At 42.8% G+C, this 25,624-nt stretch overlaps 1 protein-coding gene across 3 annotated transcripts; it reads right to left on the bottom strand.

The window, feature by feature from the left end:
* Positions 1 to 1,319: 1,319 nt before the first annotated feature.
* On the bottom strand, positions 1,320 to 25,622 carry CHD1L (chromodomain helicase DNA binding protein 1 like). Of its 3 annotated transcripts, none has more exons than XM_065637739.1 (23): positions 25,443 to 25,622; positions 24,098 to 24,210; positions 23,234 to 23,340; positions 21,240 to 21,354; positions 19,677 to 19,708; positions 17,519 to 17,600; positions 16,097 to 16,259; positions 15,589 to 15,744; positions 14,882 to 14,974; positions 14,357 to 14,453; positions 12,849 to 12,922; positions 11,638 to 11,748; positions 9,933 to 10,047; positions 9,337 to 9,490; positions 8,068 to 8,233; positions 6,565 to 6,710; positions 6,037 to 6,200; positions 5,105 to 5,313; positions 3,966 to 4,064; positions 3,135 to 3,205; positions 2,762 to 2,876; positions 2,413 to 2,521; positions 1,320 to 1,720 (listed from the first exon to the last, which is right to left on the bottom strand). In XM_065637739.1, exons 1-23 carry the CDS (start codon positions 25,537 to 25,539, stop codon positions 1,645 to 1,647), a joined length of 2,664 nt encoding a protein of 887 aa, XP_065493811.1. In that variant the 5' UTR covers positions 25,540 to 25,622; the 3' UTR covers positions 1,320 to 1,644. The 3 variants fall into 3 exon arrangements, with proteins under 3 accessions (XP_065493811.1, XP_065493820.1, XP_065493829.1); XM_065637748.1 differs by having other exon boundaries at positions 25,397 to 25,531; XM_065637757.1 differs by lacking the exons at positions 24,098 to 24,210; positions 25,443 to 25,622 and adding an exon at positions 23,882 to 24,018.
* Between the last annotated feature and the right edge of the window lie 2 nt (positions 25,623 to 25,624).

Here is a 25,624-nt window from a genome sequence, read left to right on the forward strand (position 1 = left end):
ACAGGAAAAGAATAGGCGGAAGAACAGAGCCTTCAGTCTGCAGACTGAAATTACGTGTTCAGTCAAGCTAGGAAAGAGAAAAGCATGATTGGTGTTTCAATTCTGGCAGAGAGGGAGCATTTTTCCAGGTTGGAGATCACTGCCCTGCTCTCTGAAAGGAGGCCGAAGAGCAACATGCGCTGCTGCGGCTGATTAACAGTGCCACCAGCCGGCCTGCTGGAAGAGCGCCAGTTTGCCTGACGGGGTGGGAAAACGAGGTAATGTACATCTACTCACCACCTTTCACCTGAGAGAGTCTTCACAGTCAGACTCTGATCTGGCAAGCCCTTTGCCAAATACAAAGGGGCTGTTCCTGCGAGCAGCTGCAAGAAAGGTCTTACCCAGAGTGGTGCTGTGCAGTGCTTGCTTACCTGAGCTTCAGCAGGGTCAAAGGAGATAATGAATCACTTGGGGCTTTCTGGTAGAGCTATGAGTGAATGACAGAGCATCCAACTCAGGAAGGCTTCTTCTAGTATGGAACACACCAGTCCACCTGGTGAGCCATGTCATTTCAGGCCTGAAATTATTAGGTAACCAGACGGTGCTGCAGAAGAAGTGTAAGTGGCAATTAGATATTTAAAGACGTACTTTCCACTCCTTGTGGGGTGACTTCCTACTGGAAGCTGAACTTCACACTGAATTAAGTTTGGTACCTCACAGTCTCTCTGGTCAAAACACTTATTAGGAGAGCTACTATTGCTTGTTTGTACTAAAAACAAAACAAAATAGAAAATATGCTAAAACCAACAGTGCCAACAATGCTAAAAACTTGCAACATAGTAAAGCCAACATCAAAAACTCTGCATTAAGATTCCCTTGAAGTGAATCAAAGGGTCATGGAACCTTTCACACAGCTTTTTGGACAGCAATAAGGAACTGGTTTTGCCCAACAGCTGCGACAAAGAACCGTGTAATGAAAAAGCAGTTGTGGGAAAAGGAAAGGTGTCATTTATAAAGCCATTCTCAAATTTTGGCAGCTTTGCATTCCTTTGCCAAGAATCCTGGTCAGGATTTTGTGAGATTGTAAGTACATGATTACGTGGCTAAAATTTATATTTGAACAAATGCAAGTCAAATGGACTTCTAGGGAATTGGAACAGTATAAACAGTTTATGTTGTGTGGTTGTCATGCAGTGTTGTTAATGCAGACAGCTTCCTTTCCACTGAGACGTCTATGCGGGCACGTACACACAGTCTGAGGTAACCAATAAAAAGCTGATTGAAAACAGGTATAGTGAAACAAGGGATGGGACTTGAAGAGGGGAAAAAATATAGCCAAACAATACTTTATTCCAAGCCCTAGCAACAATTTAATATAAGGGATAATAACTGACCATCAGTGAAAGTTTAATTTTCCACCTCCAAAACAGATCTGGGATTGAGCCAACATCCTTATCCGAAGACTCTTTGCATTCTGAAGCAGTCTTACTCCTCTCCAAAGCCACTAACAACATGTAAGTGTTCTGCCCAATGAAAGCAGAGAGATACAGGAGCAAATAATGGCTGTGTAAGCCATGTTTCTGAAGTGGGTGCATACAGACTGACTGAGTGATGTTGAAAAGATCCTTGGCTTTTTGCATGTTTCTCAACGGAATTACTACATCTTCATGGCTTTGAGACTGTCATTGAAGATGAATATGGTTGTGAAGGAGAAGAGCCTTTATTCCTAGGGAAGTAGTATCTAATAAGAAGTGTTAAGGAAATGCTGTTAAGTGTCAAGGAGTGCCAGACAACATGTCCACTAAGAGATTCGCCAAGGAAGGAGGCAGAATGCTCTGAATACTATTGTCTTTGTTTCAGGTTTTCAGTTTCACAGAATTGCTGACAGTGGCAGTATAGCAAGCACACGTCTTCCTAGAGAAGTGACAAAACAGAGCCTCCTTGTAAACCTGTTTTCTTTTCTGGAAGGTAAAAGCAATGAGCCGTTTTGTTATAAAAGCCTGTCCTAACACACACCAACTCCACCATATTCAGCCAAGGAAGCAGGTTATCATTTGTGTGGTACATTGTAATGTTTTTTTCACTTTTGCTACTTTCTGAGTCACTTCCATTATTCTGAAATTCCAGGCATCTTTTCTACAGAGGTGGCACATACAGGTAAGTTGATGGCTGTCAACAGAAGACCAGCATCTAGTCCCAACAAATTCTGACAGGCATACTGAGTCACACTAATTGGTCGTTATCAGCCAAGAGGCTAAGTCCTCATTGTGGAATGAGTACTTGGATGAGAACAAAATCAGATAAACCAAGTTTCCAGCTGGACTGCAGCATCTGTGCCTTGCTTTGCTTGCTTCGTTTGCATCTACCAAGATATTTAGGGGATCGTTTCAATATTAGATTGTGAACCAAATAAAACATACTGCAAAAGGATACATAAGAGTGGGGATACCCCGCGTCGCCAAGTATTTTCGGATGAGTCGCTCGGTACCGTACCAGTTGAAACCTTTTGTTGCATACCCGATACGTGGAAGATGAACTGTTGCTGAGAAGGAGGGAACAGAGAGTACACATTCCTTAGGACAAGATACACATATAGAAAGTGATGTAGATAAAGACTTCAAGCTACCCAACAAGAACAGAAGAAATAGTCTGGAATACAACATGGGGATCTCACTCTTACTTTACTTCAGAAAAAACAATACAGTAGAGGTGGAAACCGGTCATCATCTTTAGGTGCAATCACACGTGTTAAGATTCACTGTTCTACTGTACGAACACTTACCATTCATTTTCTTGGCTGCTACATAAATCTTCTTCAGGCCCTTTTCCAAAGCAGACAGCTTAATGCCAGACAAGTTGTTGGACCGATCCCGGTGTTGAGCTACAATCAAGGCCAACTAAGGAGAAAACACACAAAAACATGAAATGGAGTCTATATACAGCACTAAGAGAGACAGCGACAGCTGCTAGAAAACCACATTACTATTAGCTTTAATAAATGAGAAAAAGATCTCCTTTTCCCTAATGTTTAACTGCAACTTAGCCCTGTTCTGTATTCAGTACCATTATTGTTGGGAAAAGGACATCACGTTCCTTTCACACAGCTTCAAAAACACATGGACAGAGCAAGACAAAAAGGAGCTTTGCATTCTCACCAAGTCTTGTCCTTTTTTCCTGGATTTTTTATCATCAATCGGGAATAGCAGGGTTCCTCCTAACTCCAGGTCTGTCCAGAAAACAAGAACAGAACAACAAGAAAAAAAATCAATCCTGAAGAGTCAACCGTGAGTCAATGCAACAGTGATTTCACTGTCACATTCCGTATTATTCTCTTTGGCTTTCTTTGTCTCCTCATGATGTTTTCAGCAGAGTCAGTCCCTTTGCCCAGGGAAACAAGACTGATGTTACCCCACCCAAGACACACACCCATCCCAGATAAAGACCACAAATGAAGAGACACTGGGAACAAGAAGAAAGCATCTCCCATGAAAACAGAAAAAACAACAGATCCACCCTACAGCAAGACGTGCGGTCCTCACCAGCTGCAGGTAGCTCAAAACTGCTAATATATGCTCAGGAGAAGATCAGTGCTTGGAGGGAACCAAAGGCTCAACTGAATACCACCTGAGGTGACTTTCATCCCTCTTAAAAGGACTTTGACAGAAGATAATGGGCTCTTTCTTATATAGTGAATAGACATCCTGTGAATAATGAACAAGTTTGGGTTTTTTCTTTTTTTTTTTTTTTTTTTTAATGTCTTGTAGCATGGATCTGAATGACCAGCCCCTATGCAGAGTTCTCAGACTCATAACAAGTCAAGTCAAAGCACTGGCTATATTTCTACTTTCAGAATTAGGGATGCACATATCTAGAGAAAGACGAAAAAACATGAGTATGAAGGTATCCAGGCACTTCACTCCTGCAACATCAGTAGGATTTAAACTCTTTCAAGTACCTTGGCCTAAGGTCATATTTTAATCTCTTACCTTTCATCTTTCCTGCCATCTCATATATTTTCCTTGGCTGATCAGAACGAGCCTCCAGAGCTGTAAATAATCCACCCCTTCCCCAACGGCCAGAGTCATCTAGAATGAAATGACAAGTAAGACTCCTTTTAGAAAGTAAGGCTGAAGACCACCCCTGCAGGAAAGGGACCTACTCTGTACAAATGCAAAAAATGGTTATCAAAAACAGATATGAGAATGACACACGAACTGAAGTCAACTAGTACTCAAGGCACCATCCTGGAGGATAAACCTCAGCCTTTCAGAAAAACAAACTTGTGACAGTTCCCTGAAAAACTCTGCAGGAAGAATTCTTTCTTATTGTCCACTGAGGATGCCCAAATGAGCACTAACTGTGACTATAAACCTGTTGGTATCCTTACATATATGCATATAGGTGCATAGAGCATGTACTACTATGTCTCCAGATTGGTGCCATGGGCTTCTCACAACTAGGTGTTTGTTACTTGCAGGCTTTTACTTTTACTTGGCATTTCCACTTCAAACACGAGTTTTTGTGCTCAGTTTAACATAAGCCAAAGCATCTTACAATGTTCTGCTATAGCCCTGGCCAGAGAGCAACTCCAAGACTGATCCAGGAGGAAATCTGTAACTTGAATTTCTCTCCCTCAGCTTCAGTATCCTTAAATTAGGAGACTAGCCTAGAGCTGCTGTACTGTCAGTGTCAAGAGACAAGCACCAAGAAGAGCAGCTCTGACTTCAGCCTCTGGAAATGCGTGTCTCTGCTGACTATATAAGGGAAATTATTTTCAATATCTCAGTTCAATCCCTACAGTTTACAAGGGATGAAGAAAAGGCCCTCATCTCAGGAGGTCCATTTGGCCACAGACATACAATTTCAAGCCATACAGGCACCTTTCAAGAAACTCACCCATAAATCCAGAGAGAGCATGAAAAGACCCATGTACACTTGCTAGTACTTGTGTGGGTTACACATGGTGGAGTAGAGTCTGTATTGCCTCTGCACCACTTAAGATTAAAACCACTCAAATCCAAATTACTTCAGTCTGGATGGGAATTAGAAACTACTGAGCTAGTATGGATGATTCAGCCCCCTTTCCCACCTCACCCATCCACATTCCTGTTGTCATAAGTTCTACCTAGGCAGTGGACAATGATGGCATCCTCCTCTTCTGCTTTGGGGTGGGTGACATCTCCCATGACGTACTTGATACAGTTCAGGTCTGCATCTTTGTACTCTAAATCCACATTCAGCCCAGCTTCATCCTCCTCAAACTCTTCCTCAGATTCACTTTCCTCTGAAGGAAGGCAGGTAGACGTGTAATGATTTGCCTCCCACCAGGCCATCCTGAAACAAAGATGATGTTCCATGAAAATCAGAGTTGGGGGGACGCACATTGGTTTAGATCTTTGCAGTGAAATATAGGAGACCCAGACCTACCTTACCTCTGCTCCCTCCCCTATTTTAGACCAGAACCAAGTTTACCACAGTTGCTATCTGTGATATTAAGAGCCACATGCCAGTGTGATAAGCCAACTGCAGGCATGGAAAAAGTGACCATGTGACAAAGGGCAAGGAGCTACTCAGAGTGGTGAAAAGGAAGAACACCTAGGAAACAAGGAGGAACAAGTTAAGACATATGCCACAGAGCCACAGATGCCAGGCCAATACATAGGGGGCCAAATGTGACATTTTGGAAAGCATCTCCCACAAGCTCACTGTACAATCAGATATGGGGTTCCTGCTCAGGCCAGTCTCTATGAATTAAATTAGATGTGAAGTCAGGCAGTGTATTGAGGGGAAAAGAACCTTGCTAGGGGCTCGAGCCTTTTTTCCACCTTCACATCCTTATGTTATGCAGTTTCAGCGCACACACAGAAACATTGTGATGTATGGAATTAACTCTCTTGTGAGGGTGGCCACAGCCATTTTGTCATCTCCTTCCCTCATCCCCAGCCCCACTTGCCAGAGTGGATACAGAGCACAACTTGTTTTTGTCAATCAGACACACGTTTCTAGAGGGTAACAGACATCAGCTTATGGGTAGTAGATATAATATACAAACCATACTTTTTCTTGTGTTCTGCCTCTGCTTTTGCCGCCTTCTTTTCCTCCATGAGCCTTGCTCTCTTTGCTGCTGCTTCCTGGCGCTGCTTCTTCCTAGCTTCCAGATCCTCTGCGCTCAACAAGTGCTTTCTCCTGGTTGACTGTTCCCGGAGGCCTGTGAGAAGGGTCTGGAGAAAGAAAGAAGCACCATGGAAATAAACTGCTCATCTTAAAGCCATATCTGGTGCCTGCCTTAACCTACATTCCTTTCCCATTTGTCTACTTGTCCACAGGCCTTAATCATCAGATCCCAATTGTCCCATAATGTGTGGTTTTGTGACCTAAGTTTATATTAGTGCTCTGCACATCATATCTCTGATCTGTTATCAGAATTGCTGAATTGTCAAGCCCTCAGATTAGAAGAGCCACATTGACATCCAGATTTTTTAACATGCCTTCTGCAAGCCGTAGGTAAAGAGACAAAACTGTAAGCCTCATTTTCCACAAGCAAATGAAAGAGCATCATGTGCCTTGTCATGTCTTTTGTCTTACATTTGCTTTGTTCCGGAGAGCTCTCCCTTCCTTACTGGTCTCTTCAGTCAAGGCCTTCTGAAGATCCAAAAGCTGATCAAATGCTTTTCTGTCTTCTCTGCTGGGTTCTTTTGAATAATCCTTGCCTTCATACACATACATGTGATCTTTAAAACACAATTTAAAAGTTTAAAAAGTAACTGAAAGCCACTAACACCTAAGTATACAGTGAGACTGAAAGAAATTTGGCTTCCCCGTAACACTGTCCTACTCTCAGCAGAAGTAGTTGTTCACTCTCATAATTTTTTTTGTATGATGTGTCAGCATCATATAGAAACAACAGAATCAAGATTTACTTCCTTAGGCAAATGCTTTTCATTTAAGTAATTTATATTGGCAAAGAACCTTTTTTCCTATTTCGGTCAATTAACTATTTTAAGTTGTGGCTCCATCATTGTTCTCTTCGGTCATTCCATCTTTGCCAGTAGCAAATTAATTCAGCTGTGCTATCTAGTTACAGGCAACTCTTTTAAATGGATAGCAAACTTTTTCTTTGGAGCTCCCAAGCAAAATAAAAGCACAGAACTCTGGCAACCCAGAGTTACTGCTCATCAAGTGAGCTATTTTCCCCAATAACTTTTACACAGTGTGCTCCTGCTGCTCCTCGTTAAATTACCAACAGAAAATACCACTCTTTGCTAAGTCTCAGCAAATAATTACTTGTTGCCAGCAACTGCTGCAGGATGGACAATCCCTAACCTGCTGGGCCATATTTCTGCTTCAGTCACAGATCTATATTTAAGTGCCACTGTGTACTCAAAACAGAAATTCAGTCTTTCTCACCATGACATTAGAAGAAGGGAAATATCCTTAGAATTTATTCTCATATAGTATTGGGCTATGAAAAATGAACCAGAATTGTGCGACATTCTGACTGGAAGTTGGAGTACTGAAGACAAAGTGGGTTTGTTCTAGTTGTTTAGACACCATGACTCTGCATTTCTAATCTCACATTTTGGAATTTTTTTAAGGTCATTTCAACCTGTGATTTTCATGGCCAATAATACTTGTTTGGAGATAAATACAAAACACCTGCTATGTAGCCTTTCCTTAAGTTATTGTTATATCTCAGTTACTGTTATATCTCTAAAACTATAGATCTGTCTTAAAGATTCTTTGTGGGAAAAACAGCAGCTACAATTTGAATACTTCCCCTTTTCTCATGAATTTCATCTGAAGTCTCAAAATATTTGAAGCACATGAATTCAGCCCCCCAGCCACCAAAACTGGGCAAGTATTGTTACCGTTATTGTTCAAATAGGCAAATAAAGACACAAAAAGAAGAAAAAGACTAATAAAAGCTCAGAAATAAGGTTTGTGGACAGGCCACAAACAAAATCCAAGCCACATATTTAAGTTCACTTTTCTTCTTGTTGACTGAGAAATGCCACCCTTGCCTGAGAAAATTTCTCTACCAGCACCCAAATGACATGCATTTCATAGGTATTTAGATTCTTAACTTACTCTCTGTATCCTCCTCTTCATTCTCTTGTTCAAGTGGCAGCACAACATCCATTACCCATTTCCCTCCTTTTGTCTCTCCAAGGATGTTTTCTAGTTCCACATCCTGTACAGTGCTCCCCTCAGAGGAGAGCAATTTATCCAAGCCAAATTTCAAGATTTCACTCAGCTTTAAACAAAGAGAAGGGGAAGTTCAGTATTAATATCTCCTAACTGCATGTCAATCCCAGTGTCTCAAGCTTCTCAGGTTTAAATGCAAAGGATGTGTGAGTGCAGAAATCCAAGCCTTAATGTTACCTGTCAAAATACTTATGCTTTAACACATCTGGTTCTCCCAACACCTGATGGGGCAGGCCCCTATAACATATCTCCCTCAATCATAACTCATCCAGACTTGAACGGTCACTTTTGTTCCGGGCTAAATGACAAAATAGCATTCTACTGACTGCATTCAAGCAGCTTTCTTCAATAGGCAGAAAGATCAGGCTTGTTTTTGCCCCCAACTCCTTTAAAACAAAAGCTTAAATACCACAAAAATCCATGGGGAGAAAAACACCATCATGGAATTTCCTATGGGCTCAGTTCCAGTTCTCCCATGGAAACTGTAATTGCTGAGATACGTGCTGACAGGGCTGGGAGGGGAGGTGGAAGGGGAAAGGATACACTAATTCCAAACCTCTCCGAGGTTTAGCTGCACATAGGGGATGTTTTCCCCTAAATGTCACTTTGCTTGAGGTTTTCAACCCAAGTTCTCAGTGCAAATCTCAGCTTTCAGGTCATAATTCTAAATCATGCCCTGACTCCCGAGACACTATATTTACCAATAGGTCAACAGAAGGTTGACTGAGTTTCAGACTAGCAACCCAAAGCTGACTAAGTACTTATCATCAGGTCTGTTTGTGAGAGAATAGCACCAGAAGCAGATAAGTTCTAGAAACAATGAGTCAGCTTCCACTTTCGACTTGTTAAAATTAAAAATAAACAAGTAAAACACGGAGAGGTTCTGCCTTCCCCTCTTCTCCAAGAAAAGACACACTTTTTCAACAATGGATGTGCCTCAAAATTGTAAAAACTGTCTGCAAACATAAGATCTCGTCTGGACCTGGGATATCATTTTGGTTCCTAAGATATGCAAAAGCTGTTAAGTCAATGCACATCTCCTCCAAAACAGAAGTGTTTGGCTAGGTTCATATCACACATAAATATAGAAACACTTTGGAACATTCCTAAAGACATTACTGGAGTCAAATTGAGGACAGAGCTCTATTTTACCTGTAACTCTGCTGCTGCCGATGGCTTGGGTGCTCCCAGGGCAAACTGACCCCCTCCTACAATGGCATTTGTCAGCCGGAGCTTAGAAGCTGCTCTTCGGTAGATTATTTCTTCAATTGTATCTCGCCCAATCAAGCGGATAATTTTTACAGGCCTTGAAAAGTTTAAGAAAATTCTTATTATTTTCTTTTTTTTTTTTTTTGAGGTACACTAAAGCTGTTTCCTTGCATAACGCACTATCCCTTCACCCACTCCTTTGGTAGGGAAAAAAAGGCAAGAACAAAATCAACAAAAATAATCAGCAGAAATGTAATGCTGATAAAATCACTTCTCGACAGAGGAGAAATGCTCAGTGTAAAAGGGCAGGCAAACCTCCAGATTCCCTCTCCTCCTCCAAATCAACAAAGCTCCCACCCTAAACGCGTGACAAGACTGCACAAGGCTGCAACAGAAAAACAAAGACAAAATCCTCCCTGCTCTCCTTCATTAATCTTCGATTTATTGTACTTTAACCTTCCATTGCTTATGGACATGGAAAGCAATACTGAGAGATCAAGAGAATCAACAACCAAACCAGAAGTAGCAACGTTTCTCACTTGTGCTGCCCAATCCGGTGAGCTCTTGCTACTGCTTGCAAGTCATTTTGCGGGTTAAAATCACTGTCAGTAAAAATAACTGTATCTGCTGCTGTCAGGTTCATGCCAACTCCGCCTACAAAGAAGGTCACAAAATATGTCACCAGCAGAAAATAAAGGAGAAGATGAAGAATTTATGCTGTGTAAGGTTCTGTCAAATCTGACCAACTATGTCTAATTCAAACCATCTCTCGACCCCAAATCTAAGTCTCATAAGGGTCTAAAAAGATGGGTAAGTCTTCCGTTTCCCACTTCCAGCTTTCTGCAACAGCCCAAAGCCAAGCTGTTCTGTGCAATATAGTAAAAAAAAAAAAAAAAAAAAAAAAGGGTGCAAGTGAACCAACACAAAGGGCATTGCTTGTCAAGACCGCTGAACACAGACATTCTTCAGCTGACAGGCAGATTAACCCAGCAAGGGCTGCCTTCACTGAGGCTACAAGGGATTGCCCAAGTCATGACCTGGCTGCAGCACAGAAGCAACTGGTAAATATGCTGCTGAAGCAGTGGAAAACACCAGGCTCAACTGTACAATAACCAGAGCCTAGGTATTAATGTGACTTAAAGTTTTTGAGGTTAGAGTATGGGCTCTCATGGAATGAAAAGAAAAAATACAGTTAATTACATATTTTATAATACCCACTATTATGACTATATACTGTAGCTAAAGAGGGGAGAGCCTGCTGCCTTACATTTCTTCCAGGTCATGCCAAGCACCTCTTCACAGTAACCAGAACATACCTGCATGTGGAGACAGCCATGCACCTCAAAATCTCTGTCCATAACAGTGATGGAAATACTGTTCCCAGCTGAATATGAAATTCTTTGGTCAGACATAGCAGAGTAAAAAAAAACATAGTAAAAACAACTCTGAGCCTCGCTGACAAGGGCAGGGAGAGTTCAGGCACTGTGGTGAGAGACACACTTATTCCTGCCATCCAGCATTAGGTGCTTCTCTTCAGTCTCTCCATGTACTCCCCTGAATGCACTGCAGCATCATTGGAGCCAAGCTCACCCAGGAAAGCCTGACCAGAAGCCCAAAGCAAAACTGAGTTCAAGTTTGATGCCTGAGGTGAAGCAGTGTCGACCCCTCCTCTGGAAACACGCCTGCCTCTGCGCTTGCTTGAATAGAGACAGGGAGGTTTGAAACTGTGTAGACACAGATCTGCCTGAGGAGCTAAGAGGGGAAGAAGCCCAGACGCAGTCCCATGGTGTTTTCTGCCGTCTCAGGACAATAAAACGCTCTCACGTCAGTCTGTCTGCCAGCTAGAGAGCATGTCCACGTTCAGCGAACTCGTGAAGCGATTCCACCAGCTAACTTAAAGGAAGTCTGTTCCTGTCTGAACTCTGGTGCTTGCAGAAATAAGATGCTAGTAAAACTCCTTAAGCTCAACCTGGCACAGGGACAGGCATTATGGGACTTGGAATTTAAAAAGTAACTCGAGTGGCTGCAATATAAAAAGTATCTTGGCATCAGCTGCTGAAAGGAAAGCAAAGAAACCAGATGTCCTAGCTGAGAGACCCAAGTTCAGGATGTGTCTTGTCTCTCTCAAAAATCCCTCACATGAACAGGCTCTGCAGGATTCAGAACTCCCTAAATCCTGCCAGAGAGAGGAAAAGAAGAGTGCAGAAGCAAGATGGGTTGTTTGTCTCTCCTTTACTTACTTACCTGCTCTGGTGCTCAGCAAGAAGATAAAGATGGGCTGTTGACCAAAGTTCTTAATGGCAAGATGTCTCTCTTCACCCCTGACAGAACCATCCAGCCGCTCATAGCTGTAGCCTTTTCAAACAAGCAACATGTATGTTTCTGAAATTCTGTCTATTCTCTTACCCTCTTACCTCATTCTCTATTGTCTCACTGCTGTCTTGAATCTTTTTATGCTAAATCCTCCTGCCCTGATTCTCATTTTATTGCCTTCAATTCCTTCATTCTTTCCTAGTTAAATCTCCTATAGAATGAAGTAGTGACCTTGACTTCCAGATTGACTGTCGGCAAAGGGTAATTTAGCTGATACTGAAATAGAGACCCTTTGCATTTAATTTACTGCTTGGAAACACAACAGGAAAATTCAGAGCCAAAGTAAAAGAACGTTAGCACACAGTGCCGTTTCAGACTATGTGGTGCTGGCTGTTAGCCCCACAAAACAGGCCAACAACCATTGGATCCTCCTTATGCAAACTCCTTCAATGTGTGCTTTCCTGTGAGCAAGCAGTACGGGATATGGCCCTCCATTTGGCTTTATCCTGCATTATTAGTTGTCCAAAACCATAAACACCAAACAAAAGCCTCTTTCATGGGAAATCCTAAGTAGGCATGGAGCCATGTGGATTGAAACAAAAGAAAATGTCCCAAGAACATTGTGGTAACCTTGCCAAAAATGGTCTGATCCAACCTGCCCTTGCAGACATGTCGGTGCCCCATTGCCAGAAACAGTTTTAATCAAAAATTAATTTCCTGGTATGAATGTGGCCCAATTTTCATTTTGTGCTGGACAAACTGAATCTAGACCAAGCCTAGTGCCTTCAGTGCAATTACTTCAGGACTCAGGCCCATAATTGAACACACATATATAATGAAACATTGCTACCCTGCCATCTGTTAGCTCCATTTTATTGAGGAACCAAAGCTGAAACTACTTTAAAGAGCGACATTTAAGTGCCAGCTCATTACAGGCAGATGGTAACATAGCGAAGAGCTGAACTCAAGACCCTAGAACTTACAGAGCCACTGCAAGAATATGGTTTCTATCTACTAAGAAACAATAAATCTTAATCACAGTCCTTTCTCAATCCCAGGCAGATGAACCAAAAATCAGAAGAATAATATATGGCAGAGATCATTAGGATAAACCCTCTGCTGACAAAGCACACAGAACTTACCTCTGTAGTCCATGTAGTCTTGCAGGATATCAAGTAGTTGAGTCATCTGAGAAAAGAGCAAAACACGGTGGCCACTGGAAGAAGAACATGAGACACCATGAGCATCAACATACTGTGACAGCATTTCACAGGGTGGCAGAGGGGTTACAGTAGCTCAACCAGTCAGTGTTAAATAGCAAGGCCTCACCATCTCTGTACACTAAGCCTCAAAGAGTCACGGCCCATTCCCTCACTACATTCTCAGCCCCACATCCAGATGCAACCAGTTGACCTCATCTGCCATCATCCGTTGCCATGTCTAGAGTCTGGAGTCACAGAGACAGGACAAGGTTCTTGCACAGCTCTGCAGCTGGCTGGATGCAGCCTGGTGAGGATCCAAAGGAGCCTGTCGAAAAGGATCCTCAGCTTCAACCTAGTGTCATGGCATCTTCCTCACCACATGACCTGCCACACCAGACTGCTCTCAGATCACACACTACAAAGCATCTTAAATGCTGGGAAAATACAGTATCAACAGCTCTGTGACAGTGGAGCATTTTCTCCTCCAGCAAATGACCTTCAAAGATCAATCTCTGCCTACAATCATGTATAAGTGAGACATCAGCTCTCTTCCTTATCAGCTCTAGGCCTCAATGCTCTGTTTAACCAGACTTCACTCTACAGCAGGACACGGGCGTTTTAAAGTCCAGATTTTGAACAGGGCTGGTCCTGTGGCAAAGACATTCAAAGGAGAGGCATCCATTCACAAGGTGCTATACAGCAGAAGGACAAAGACCTCCACAACCACATCGGAACTTCCCAAGCTGTCCTTCGGAAGTAGTCAAAGGGAAATTTCAGCCCAATTAAGACAGAAAGTAGAATTTGTGTCATGCAGGAGACACTGCTTCAGAGACTGCACAAGAATGCAAACTGCAGTTCGATTTGTATCCCATCTGAGAGCTGGACATAAATACCCAAGGTCCTCGGATTCCAGGTTCTGAAGTCACTAAAGCCCAGCACCAGGAGTTCTGAACGCCATTCTCAAAGCTGAAGTTTCAGCTTATTCTCAGTTTTTGGTCCAGTCAAATTTCTTTTTTGCATTTGCTATGCATTCTGCCTCCCAGGCTAACACAAACGTGGCAGCACAAAGGAACTCAACTGATGCACTGGAAGCTGCTCACAGGAAACCCACGGTCAAACCAGATATGCTGACTACTAGGTCAGATGGTTATTTTCCTAGGTTCCCAAATATGACAAATACGAGAACATGTGAGAAAGTTGAAGTGTTTTGAGAAATGTTTAAAGGGAAGCAGCAAAAATCTTTTAGATTCCTCTACCATCTCTAATGCAGCTCCCTGTAGTGAAATGACTTATTTCAAGTGGTCAATAACATGCAATAAATAGGGCAGTGCTTGCATTGTGATGAACATCTGTTCAATCTATGGCTAAATAAAGTAGTTTGCCTTCCCAGTTTACCTCTTCTCCTTATGTCAACCCCACCCTATCTTCCTCACACCAACATGACATACCCAGCATGCAAGAACGAAAGGAGTTTATCCAACAAACACAGCTTCCCACTGGCTTCAACAATATGCTCTCCAATCTCAAAGGGTTCTGGCTCAACACCTGGAACAGAAAGGAATTTCAGAAGCAGACATAATACTATGAAAGTATTGTAAGAATTCGGTGGTCAGCCTCAGTGTATCTGCACTGCCAGCTATCGCCAAGCAGACTCCCACAATGCAAACACCCTCAGTAGTTCCCAAAAGCATTCTGATTTCATTGTTTACGTGAGAGTAGATGCATCAATGAGAAAACAAGTGGAGAGCTGCAGTAAGAAACTCAGACTTCACACAGCCTCCTACTTTATTCCTCATTATTGATGAACTGTCATATGTTGGAACTGGTCACAAACTCACAGCTGGTTCTGATTCGAGTACAACGTTGTTTATTACTTGTTGCTTCTAAGCATTACACTGCCACGCAATAATAGAAAACCATTGTGTAAATCAAGAAATTTATTTCTGTTTCAAGAGAGAGGAGTGCTTTCTTACCATTGAAAAGGTATGGGTGGGCAACACACTTCCGAAGCTGAATTAAGACATTCTGAAGTGTAACCTTCCTTCCTCTTTCACTTTCAAATGCATCTGTAACAAAAAGCACAGAAAAGGATCTGAGCAGGAAAGCCCACACTCCATCAATAGGTGTGACTGGGAATGTCTGGGCACCAAGCGCTGCTCTGCAGAGCTTCAGCACTGAGGTATCTCTCCCTCTGTATATGACATCTGCATTTGAATTTCCATCTCACAACTAACACATCTGTTTTCATGGACCAAACAAAATTTCTCTCACATTTTTTGGACAAGCCTCTAGAAAAAGACCCTGATGAAAACTACTACTATTGGAAAATTTGTAGAGATCCACAGATCCAAAACTCCCTGTACCACTCTGAACACAAAAACATGGGATAGGAGCAGGCTTGCCTGGCAGTAAGTATTTTTAATTACAGGCTGGCCCAAAACAGAATCCTGAAGACAATCCTTCCCAGCTCCGCAAAAGTTCAGCTCTAGATTAATATATCTCTTATTTTATCACAAGCTAAGACTGCAAATCAAGCAGCCCAAAGCAGTGAATTTGGTACGTTAATTCTACACATATTCTGCAGGCCAAAGTATCTTCTCCTTCAGTACAACAGAGCACAGATTTACAAAAAGAATTTTGTTTTTAAAATTAGTTGATAGGGTTCAAATCCCTCATTTACCTAGATCTTTTGTCAAAATGGCCTTGTAGTACTTCCGTTGCAGAGCTGACATTCCATGGTACAGAACCACTTCCACCTTCTTTGGCAGCTCTGCAGCCACCTCAGACTTGACTCTTCGAAGCAAAAATGGCTGCAGAAGATTGTGCAATTCTTTGGCTATGCAGAGGCAGAGAAAAAACACCAGAGGAGATTACTGCATTAAATGTAAGGAATTTATACAGTACCTTCACAACTATACTTTCAAAATAAATGCATAAGGAACTTTACATCTATTAGTTAAATGATTCAAGCCCAATTTTACAAACAGAGAAAAAAAACATAGCTGCATACTTGAAATACATAAGAGCTACATTAAGGTAAGTAATCATTACTTTTAGTGGCTTTGTTTCAAAGCTAGTCAGCATTAACAAAAAAAAAAAAAAGGCAAATAAAGGGGACACGACATCTCTGCTTCCTAGTCAAGAAAACAGCTGGTTCTGATGCAAGTACAATATTGCTTATTACTGACCTGGCTCACTCTCCTTTTCAATCGCTTGGTAATACTCAACAAACTCTTTCACTTGTTCCCTAGGAAAGATGTCAGGCTCAATGAGGCTGAGTAATGAGTACAGTTCCTGGAGGCTGTTCTGGATTGGAGTGCCTGTGAGTAGCAGGCTGAAGCCTACTGAGAACTGAAAGAACCAGCAACAAAACAAAATTATTAGGAGAAAATATCTGCAATGTTACTTAATACACAGCTCCACCCACGCCACTCTTAAGTTTAACATAAAGATGACAGGTGGCACAGAGCTGCCTGCAGAATGCTGCAAACGTCTGCCAAAACCATCCAACATGTATGGTGTGACAGTCAAACAGCTCCACCAAACTGACTGGGATGGCACCAATGCAAGGAAGACTGTAAGCAAAACAAGAACAATGTCCAAAACAGACACCATTAACATTCTTGGATCCATGCACTCTATATACTGCATGCTCAATGTTAGGTAATGAGATGACTGGAAAATGCTCTCGGAATGGGACAGTGAAATGAAACTGTAAAAGACTATGTTCCATTTCTATTTGCTGGCTAACTGGCAAACACAGCAACGTTATTTGGTCCGAGTTGCTTACGGCAATCCTTGTAAAGAGACTTGGGGAATATGGTTAACTCTGAAAAAACACAAGTCTTCTCACAAGTCTGGTAATAGAAAATAAGTTTAGAGGAGAGCTAAGGTAAATCACGCCTATTTCTTTGTGACTACAACCAAAGCTCCTGAAATACAGACACCATGGGCAATGCATTCAGAAGATATAAGACTTTCAGGAATTTAATAAAAAAATATTTTTCAAAGTGCTGTACTTCTCTGTTGATAATGTGAGCCCAGATTTAGTGCCCATGTTTCACCGCCATGACAAGAAGTGTAGCCTTCAATCAGGCATTCATACTTCGGCAGAGTGCTTTGGAAGCCGGAGCAATTTAAATTAAAAAGGGTGGCTCCAGTAAATGGGACAACGGAAGTCAATAGTTCATGACTGGACGTCCCATGAACCAGGTAAGCGGTCCTTCACTCTCCCAGAGCTGGAGATAAGACTCTTGTTGCTTTATATTGTCTTAGGTCAGTCAGACTTCTACCACTTCAGTAGCACAGCTGTGGTGGGGCACTATGTATGGTTGCTTTACATTATTTTGGTCTCTCAAATTGCTCCAACATGTCAAGCCCAAACATGAGTCAAAATGCGAGATAAGCTCCCAGTACTGCCCACCTCCATGCAAAGCTAACACGACAGGCCTTAATGTGTTTGCCACTAAATATGGGAATCTGTTCACCAGCACTGATGGCAACTGGTTGTGGCCTAGAGCTTAATAAATACTCAGAGGAACAGAGAATCTGTATGCTATACTGAAGAGAAAAGAGGCAGTAGACACTAAAAGATGGAGGAATTATTTTACCTCAGAAAGCGTCTTGTAAAGAAGAGAACTTTGACTTTTCAGTCTGTGAGCTTCATCTACAACCACGGCAGCCCAGTTAAAGCTGAAAAATAGCATCTTCAGTTAGGGGCAGACAATTCATTCTTGTCAGTACAAAAACACTGAAATAAGCAGTGGCTCTGCTTGGCTGAACTTGAGATGATCCCACCCCGTGAGCCACAAGCAAACATCACAAGCAGGGTGGGAGGAATTCACAAGTACTGGTTTTCAGAAGGCAACGCAGCTTCTTAACTGTAGTCTGGATGAGGTTTTCTGAAATCAAAACTACGTAAATTCACTTGAATTTTTTCCTTCCCTCTCCACCCCCATTTCTATGGGGAAAATGACATAAGCACAAGTTAGTCAAACATTTAAGGAGGTCCACAATTTGCAACAAAAGAGATGTGAAACTAGGCCCTTGCACCTGTGCAAAAACCCAACAACTATGATCAGGTAGTGATGGCAGAGTGATTAAGAGCTTTTTGCAAATCATCCAAGACAGGAGCTTCAGCATGTTCTGGACTTTATACAGCTATATGCGGCATCTCATCAAGGAGGCTGCAGAATCACTGGTGACCTAGTAGATCCACTAGGCTTAATATAAACTCCAGATCTTTTCAGCCCTCAGTGTTTGTGCCTGCTTACCGCTAGGGTTTCAACTCCCACATCACAGAGTGATTTCCATATGGGCAAGACTGGCTGATGGGCAGGCGAGGGAGGGAAAGCATGACCCTCCAGCTTTTCTCACCCACACACTTCTCTTCCCAGTGGAATACAAGGGCTGAAATCACAGGGATCTACGTTCTCCTCACAGCTCTTCTGTGTCCTTTGATTCCCCTCTTTGCTATTTAAGAGTGGTTCTCTACTGCCAGGACAGTGAAATGTCGTTTTTCTTATTCTACAAGCTCAGCAACTGAATCTCTCCACGTTACATTAGAACAGGGCTCTTGCTCAACAAACAGTGTTGTTACACTGCTTGTAAGGAGTGGTGATGTTGAGACATCTGATAACTGACCCACCTTTAAAAAGAGCTCCTACAGAGAACAAGGTACAAATGATTAGCAGCTACTTTTTCCAGAAGGAATACTAGAGGGCAAAAAAACCCTTGAAGGCATGGCTTTGAGGTTATGTGCTAACGTTAGAAGTAGGAAATTGCACTGGAGCTGACATTTGTGTGATACTAGGGCTAGTTACTTGCTCTCCCTAGGTACTACATCCCAGGGCTAAGCTGCAAAATAAGCAGGATCATATGCAGCAGCACAGGACATGATATGAAACTGTAAGGACAGTATGGCCATGGCTACCTTTCATAAGGCTTGGCTTCTACCAGGGGGAGTTCATTGAACGCAACTTTCTGTTTCCACCAGTGGCCAAGGGCAGGTGCTTTGCAGAAAGACAACAGGGCACCCATAGCGGGCCTGACTAGTCCCGAGGTCCAAAATTCTGTCAGTGGGGGCCACTGGGTTTCTGCTTCTACAAAGATCCTGAGCCATTCATGATCTCTGGTTGCCCCCAGAATGTGACACAGCACTTAACCACTATTGCAAGGCATTGGCGCTGCTGCTAAAAAGTATGAAAATTCCTGCCCATTTCAAACGTCGGCTTTTGTAAAATCCTCCATGACCATGACAATACTTCCTACAGGCTGATCTTCAGCTGTATAATCAGTCTTGCTAGAAAGCATAATGCTCCATAAACCCTCCACAGTTCTGACTGGTGGCAGGAGGCAAAAAACTTCAGGATACGGTATTAGCATATGATCACCATAGTATAATGCAGGTCAATTTCAGTAAATTTTGCATCTAATACCTTTACAATCTGAACCTTTTAAAGATCTCCTCTGTTCTAAATATCAATCTTCTGAACTGATATTTAGTGTACTGCTATAAGCCACTATGTATCATATTATTTTGCATTAGCTGGCTTGAAAACTGTCCTTGGGGGAAGTTCACGTACATCTTAGCTAACATTAAAGATTCTTCACTGAAAGTTGGCAAAGGCAAAAGCTCTAATCAAAAGCAAAGAACACCCTTGGCTCTTGTGAAACAAGCATGGGATCTCACACACGTACAAACATACGCTTAAGAAGTCACTGACAGACATGCAGAATTAAATTTGAAAAAATTAAAACCAGACTCACGATTTTAGAAATGCTGCATCTTTCAGACAAATCTGCAATGAAAAGAAATGAACCATGATTTATGACTTAAGTTAATACACCAGTTAAGAAACAGAACATCTTTTTGTCTACTTGCAAACTATAGTGGAAAAGAGCAGAGTGGAATGAAGCCACTTATTACCTAAGGGAAGTAACATGACAGCTGTTGTAACAAGAAGCTGTTGTGATCCTACAGTTTAACACTTGTCTGGCAACACACCAGCAGTAGAACCTCAGCGAATTAATGAAAATTTACACACATCATAAATGCTCTTCACTTCTGTAAATTTTTCATATGTTTCTCACTCAGTAAGAAACACCACGGACCTTCAGCATCGCAGTCTTTTTCACTCTAACCAAACATACGCTTCAGTGGGTTAATCTAAGCTATTACAATGATCTAATAGTATCCCAAAGTGTAGACACTGCTTGCCCAACTTCAGATTCATAGGAAAAAAAATCAGGTCACTCAAGAGAAATCCTTAAAAAGCACAGGATTTTATCATCAAAAGCAACAGAGACAAGAAAAAATCCTAGCTAAGTGAATATTTCAATACAGACAATTGCCTTCTTGGACTTGCTTCAGTATGAGCACCTCCCTTTATCCCATTCAGGACAAGGGTTCTCACTGCTACCCACTCCCACTTGTGCAACATGGAAAAAGATTCAGGTTCAGCATGGTCAGCACAGGTCACACAGCTCCCAGTGGGAAGAGACCATAAAATACTTGAAGAGAAGGAAAGCAAAAGGGCAAAGGAAGACCAGGAGTGGAGGAGGGGGTGGGAAGGAGCTGTAAGAGACAGTTTTCATCTAATTTCAAGTTCATGTGTTTGTTAAGAGATTGTTAAAATAAAACCAAAGTGTTGATATGCAGTAACATCCAAGATCGGACTCATAAGAGAAAAATAAGGGCTTTTTCCCACTCCAGATAACTAAGCACCAGATCATGCCAAGTCCAAAGCAGTGACCAAGGAAGCAACCCTATTCTGGTTGGTTCCATTTACAGCCGGACAGGACCTTCTCAGGAGACCTCTGATCAGATTCTGCCTGAAGTCCTATCAATTGCAACAGGAATGTCACCATTTTGCAGTCCAGGAATGAGAGATTTGTCTGAGGAGGGCATGCTGAAGAGGGCACAAAAAAGGCAAATGCTAAGTGTTCTTGCATTGCTTGATTAATAGAATCTTAATAAACATAACACATGTATACTTCTATTAAATATTAAACCTCTGTAAGGCACTATACAAAGACAATGCCTTTGTCTTTTTCCATTTAGCATTAGTTAAGGATGGACATGTGTCTGTTTTCTTTACTCAAGGTGTGATACAGCTATGCAGTAAAAATGAAATTAAAGTAGATTTTCTTAAGGACACAAAATCTGCATGAACTTGGATGAGTTGGTGAAAAGGGTTACAGAGTAGAAAAATCACCAAGGAAGGTTAGAGACGGGTACAGGGGACAAGACTTGAGCTGGCTGGTACAGAGCAATGGAAAAGGCGAGGAAAAAGTTGATCCCTCCTTTCAAAAGACAAAGACATCAAGTACCTCATATGTTGTCAAGAGTGCATGGAAGTGAGATCGCTCTTTCAGGTTCTGCTGCAGTTTGGGTCGTTCCTCCTTGTTGCCTATGTATGTCACAAAGGAAAGTCCTGGAGCAAACCTGTTGTCAAGAGAAAGAACAAAAACAGTGAGCCACGTCTTTCATGTGTTTATGACCCTGGACCCCATTTTATGACCCTGGACCCCATTATCAAACATAGCTACTGCACAAATAATGAGAACCTCCTGTCCGCTACCCTACCCTCCCATGAGATGCGGCCGGATCTAACCCCTTCCTGACTAATTTGCATCTCAGGTTGGCACCTCAACTGCTGGTTCTGGTTTGGACAAGTCCAAAATAAACTGTGTTGTTCTATGTCTCAAAGTCCAAAGCAGATGATTGAAAACCAGTCTCATGGCCCATTTGTTATCCTGAACTGAAAAAGCTCACAAGAAGCAGGTGAATGAATACAGTTTGCCTAGCTGGGACCAAAGAATTGGCCTGTATCATGCTAAAATAAAGGCAAACAATGTCTGCAGCAAACAGGTCTAAGTCAGGGCCTCAAGAAGCTACCCTCTTCATCAAAAAAGCAGATAAAAACAGTTCTACAGGGGAAGAGTTGGAATCTTAAAATTTTTCCTCATTTAATTCCATCACTGATATCTGCCTAATGTTCCTCCTGGGTAGCTGTTCACTGCTGATCTATGAAGGGAGGCACTTTCCCCCAACTATTCCAACCGTAAGTGTATCCAAATCAGGCCAGCTCACTTCCGAATGTAACCTGGATGACTTCAAGACGCCGAGAGACGGCATCGCCCGACAGCCACATAAGCGGACTTCTAATCTTTCTGACCTCTCTCTTAAAAGGAAACTTTGGGTTCCATCTTAATGTATACATTTTGGGCACAGCATATGTGCCATCAGCAGAGTCATTGCACCCCAGTGAAGATGGGTTGCATGCACAGATGTAATGTATTTTGCATGCATATGTGAGCATGTCAAAAAAGACGCTGGGTCTTACCTTTCATCGTACAGAATCCTGGCTGTCTTCAGCAGATTTTGCCTAAGAGAGGCTGAGCATGGAGGGTTACAAATCAATAAAAAGTACGGAGCTAGTGGGGGCATTTGGCCTGAAAGCCAGCCTTTCTTTTTCATACCTAGCACGCTCATTATTTGGATTTAGTTTGAGAACAAGAAAGAACATCCCAGCACAGAGCTAATGTTTTTAATTGCTTTGGTCTGAGAGCCAAGGACACTCTGAGTGCTCTGCCCACAGGTGTGAGACAGCGAGGCAGAGATGGGGCAGAGATTGACTGACATCCAGACTGATCAATAAGAATATTCCATCCCATTAGTGTCATGCTTCAGATTTAAGGAGAGTTGCTCTTCTGGGTTGCTCCCCTCTTCTCTTAGTCTTCCGCTATCTCTTGCTTTCTCTGGGGTGTAGCCGGAGGAGGTCTGCGCGGGATGTTTAGTCTGGCTTTTGCCGTTTTGCAGAGGCCTCTGAGCCTTTCTGCCTTTTTCCTCTCTTTTTTTTTTGCTGTCGGGGACCGGGTGCTGCTTGCTGGGACTGGCTGCTCAGTTGTGGACGGAGTTCATGAGTAATTGCCTTGAGTATCTTTTATTTCTATTATATATATATATTTACTAGTAGTGTATTATTATTTTGTTATTTTATTAAACTGGTTTTATCTCAATCCAAGTTTCTCCCTTCCCTTTTGATTCTCTCCCCTGTTGTGGGGGGGCAGAGGAGGGAGTGAGCGAGCAGCTATTGTGGTTGTATTGCTAGTTCGGGTTAAACCACAACACACATATACCACAGCATTGTAAAGACTATGCATTAACTGCAAGTGGTGTTTGCATTGGTCTGTTGTTTTGGTAGCTTCCTGGTTTACTTTTTTTCCTTTTGAAAGGAAGAAAACTATTGGACTGAGCCCAAGAGAATCTTTGCAACTTGCTGTGCAGAAATATGATGAGCCAGACAACTGTTGAAACTTACCTCTCCAGTTCCTCCTTCCAGTTGCTCAGAACAGACAGAGGACAAAGTATCAGAAATCTCTCTTTGTTTGTTATTTTTTTTGCCATATAAAGTAGTAGAGAAATAGTCTAAAAGGCAAAAAAAAAAAAATTTAATAATAAGAAAAGGGTTAAACCCAATAACCTGAACCTGCATAAACTGTCTCCCTCTTAAGTTTTTTAGCTGGTTCCCACTGGCTCTCTAGCACAAAACACAGCTAAGAGAATGTCAAGTGAGATCCACCATAAAGGACAAAAAAGTGACCTTGTTATCTGGAGCCCCTTTCCAAAGACCTTTCTCCACAGTCACAAAGAAGATCATCTCCTAAACATCACTTTTAAAACTACTAGTTTGTTATTTAAGACCCATCGAATACTATCAGCTGAACCAAAGCACAAACATTTATTTTCCAACAAAACTGAAACCCATTTAAAAACTTACCAAAAAAAAAAGCAGCACTGAAAAATTTACACCTGCAAATTTTAATCCCTGTGTTGACAAACACAAAAATCTTCTTGCTGCATGTTCATCAAAATTACATCAACCTCTCTTTACTAGCTATGTGTTGTCCCTTCAGATCTGCACACTATGAACTACACATTCAGATGTCCATGTAAAATGACCACTCACCTTTTTACAAAACACTGAAACCTTTTTGGAGTGTCACTCAGGACCTAACAGGGATTTAAAGCGATTAAGAAATGAAAGAATGAGCTTTCTCTTTCGACTATGGACTTCAGGATGGGGCTGTTTAACTGACCACTCATCGAGGTGATTTTCCTTTCATTCTGCAGAAACATTAGGCTAAATTAGACAAAGATCATTTTCCAGAAGAAGACAACACACCTGACAAGTCTTCCCAAGACCCATCTCATCACCCAGGATACAGCCATGCTGGACTTCGTAGCATTGCACCAGCCAGTTTACACCTTCTATTTGATAGGGACGAAGCTTAATGCCTGGCAATAAAAGAAATTTGTTACATTTACATAGTCATCCAATACACTCCATACACAATTAGACCTTGAAGCCACCAGAAATGGGTCATGTGCAACCAGGCCTTCCTAAACAGCAGCCTTGCGAGAAAAGTGTTCAGCAGAAACTGGTTTACCCTGCTGGAGAGCAGAAACACCAGCGTTACAGTAAAGCCATTAAAGTATATTCAAGAACTTGTACCCACAAAAACGCCCTAGGTCATTACAAAGGCCTGTACAAGGAACCTAATCTGATATTTAATCTGCTACTTTGCATTCCTAAAAGACAGCTTGACTTTCAGCTCCAGTCACTTTTAAAAATATGTAAGTACTAGATCCAGGGGAACGCTTTAGGCTACCAGTAACAGTCTATCTACTATTGTATAATAATCATTTCTCCACAAGACGTTCTCCAGCTTTCCTGCACTTAAGCTAGGGCAGACCTGAACTGTAGGTCACTGTAGCTACTACCGCCATTGCAATCCTTATTATGGGGCACAATATGTCAAAAAAACCCACCAAACCAGTCAAGTAGGAGTTCTCAAGATCCTTCCCTGTACCCGCACTCAAGTGCTGTGTGTTGTTAATAACATTGCGCCATTGCCGCCCTCTCCTCCCTGGGGACACCGTTGAGTGGGCGAAGTAACTCACCAGCCCGCAGGAAACACAAACCCAAATTAGCAGGGGGACTGAAATATGGGCTGCCCGCAGCTAAGGAAAACGTGCAAGCAGGATGGATAGCCTGGGCACTCCGCTTTAACATCTACCCTTCGCGTAGTGGAAAGCACTTTAAAAACATTCATGCTCAACATCAACCCACCTCGGGGCCGACCAGCGTTGCCCTGTGGATCAGCTCCCGAAGCACAGAGCTGTCTAGGGCTGCACTGAGACACCGCAGGGCTAAAAGCCGGGCCCAGGGAGCCAAGTCCCGGCCTAAGCTCCCACCTAACTGCAGAGCCGATGGGCGCACGACTGACCTGGGGGAAGGTTTGCACGGCGCAGCCAGCACGGCAATACCACTCCGTGCAGCGAGCCCGGGAACCACCCGTATTTACACCTCGATTTATTTCAGGCCCGAGGGCTGTTAACACAGGGCCCAGACGATCCCCGGGCAGCCGCAGGGCCCCTCCCGCCACCCTGGCACGGAAACCCACCCCGCGACGCGCCTTACCGCTCCCGCTTCCCCCCGGCAGCGCCGGGTCTGGCGGCCCGCTAACCTGTCAGACCCCACCGCTGAACGTCCGCCTCCTCCACGCCCGGACCCGCCGCCCGGGCGCTGGCGGCGCGGCGAAGCGCCTGGAAGAAGCGGGACATGGCGCTTGGCGAGGGCGGGATGGCGGGATGGCGGGACGGAGCCCGCTGCTCGCCCGGCGCCGGCGCTCACCGCGCTGCTCCCGCC

Source organism: Caloenas nicobarica, chromosome 1, assembly GCF_036013445.1.
Source record: "Caloenas nicobarica isolate bCalNic1 chromosome 1, bCalNic1.hap1, whole genome shotgun sequence".
Classification (NCBI taxonomy): domain Eukaryota; kingdom Metazoa; phylum Chordata; class Aves; order Columbiformes; family Columbidae; genus Caloenas; species Caloenas nicobarica.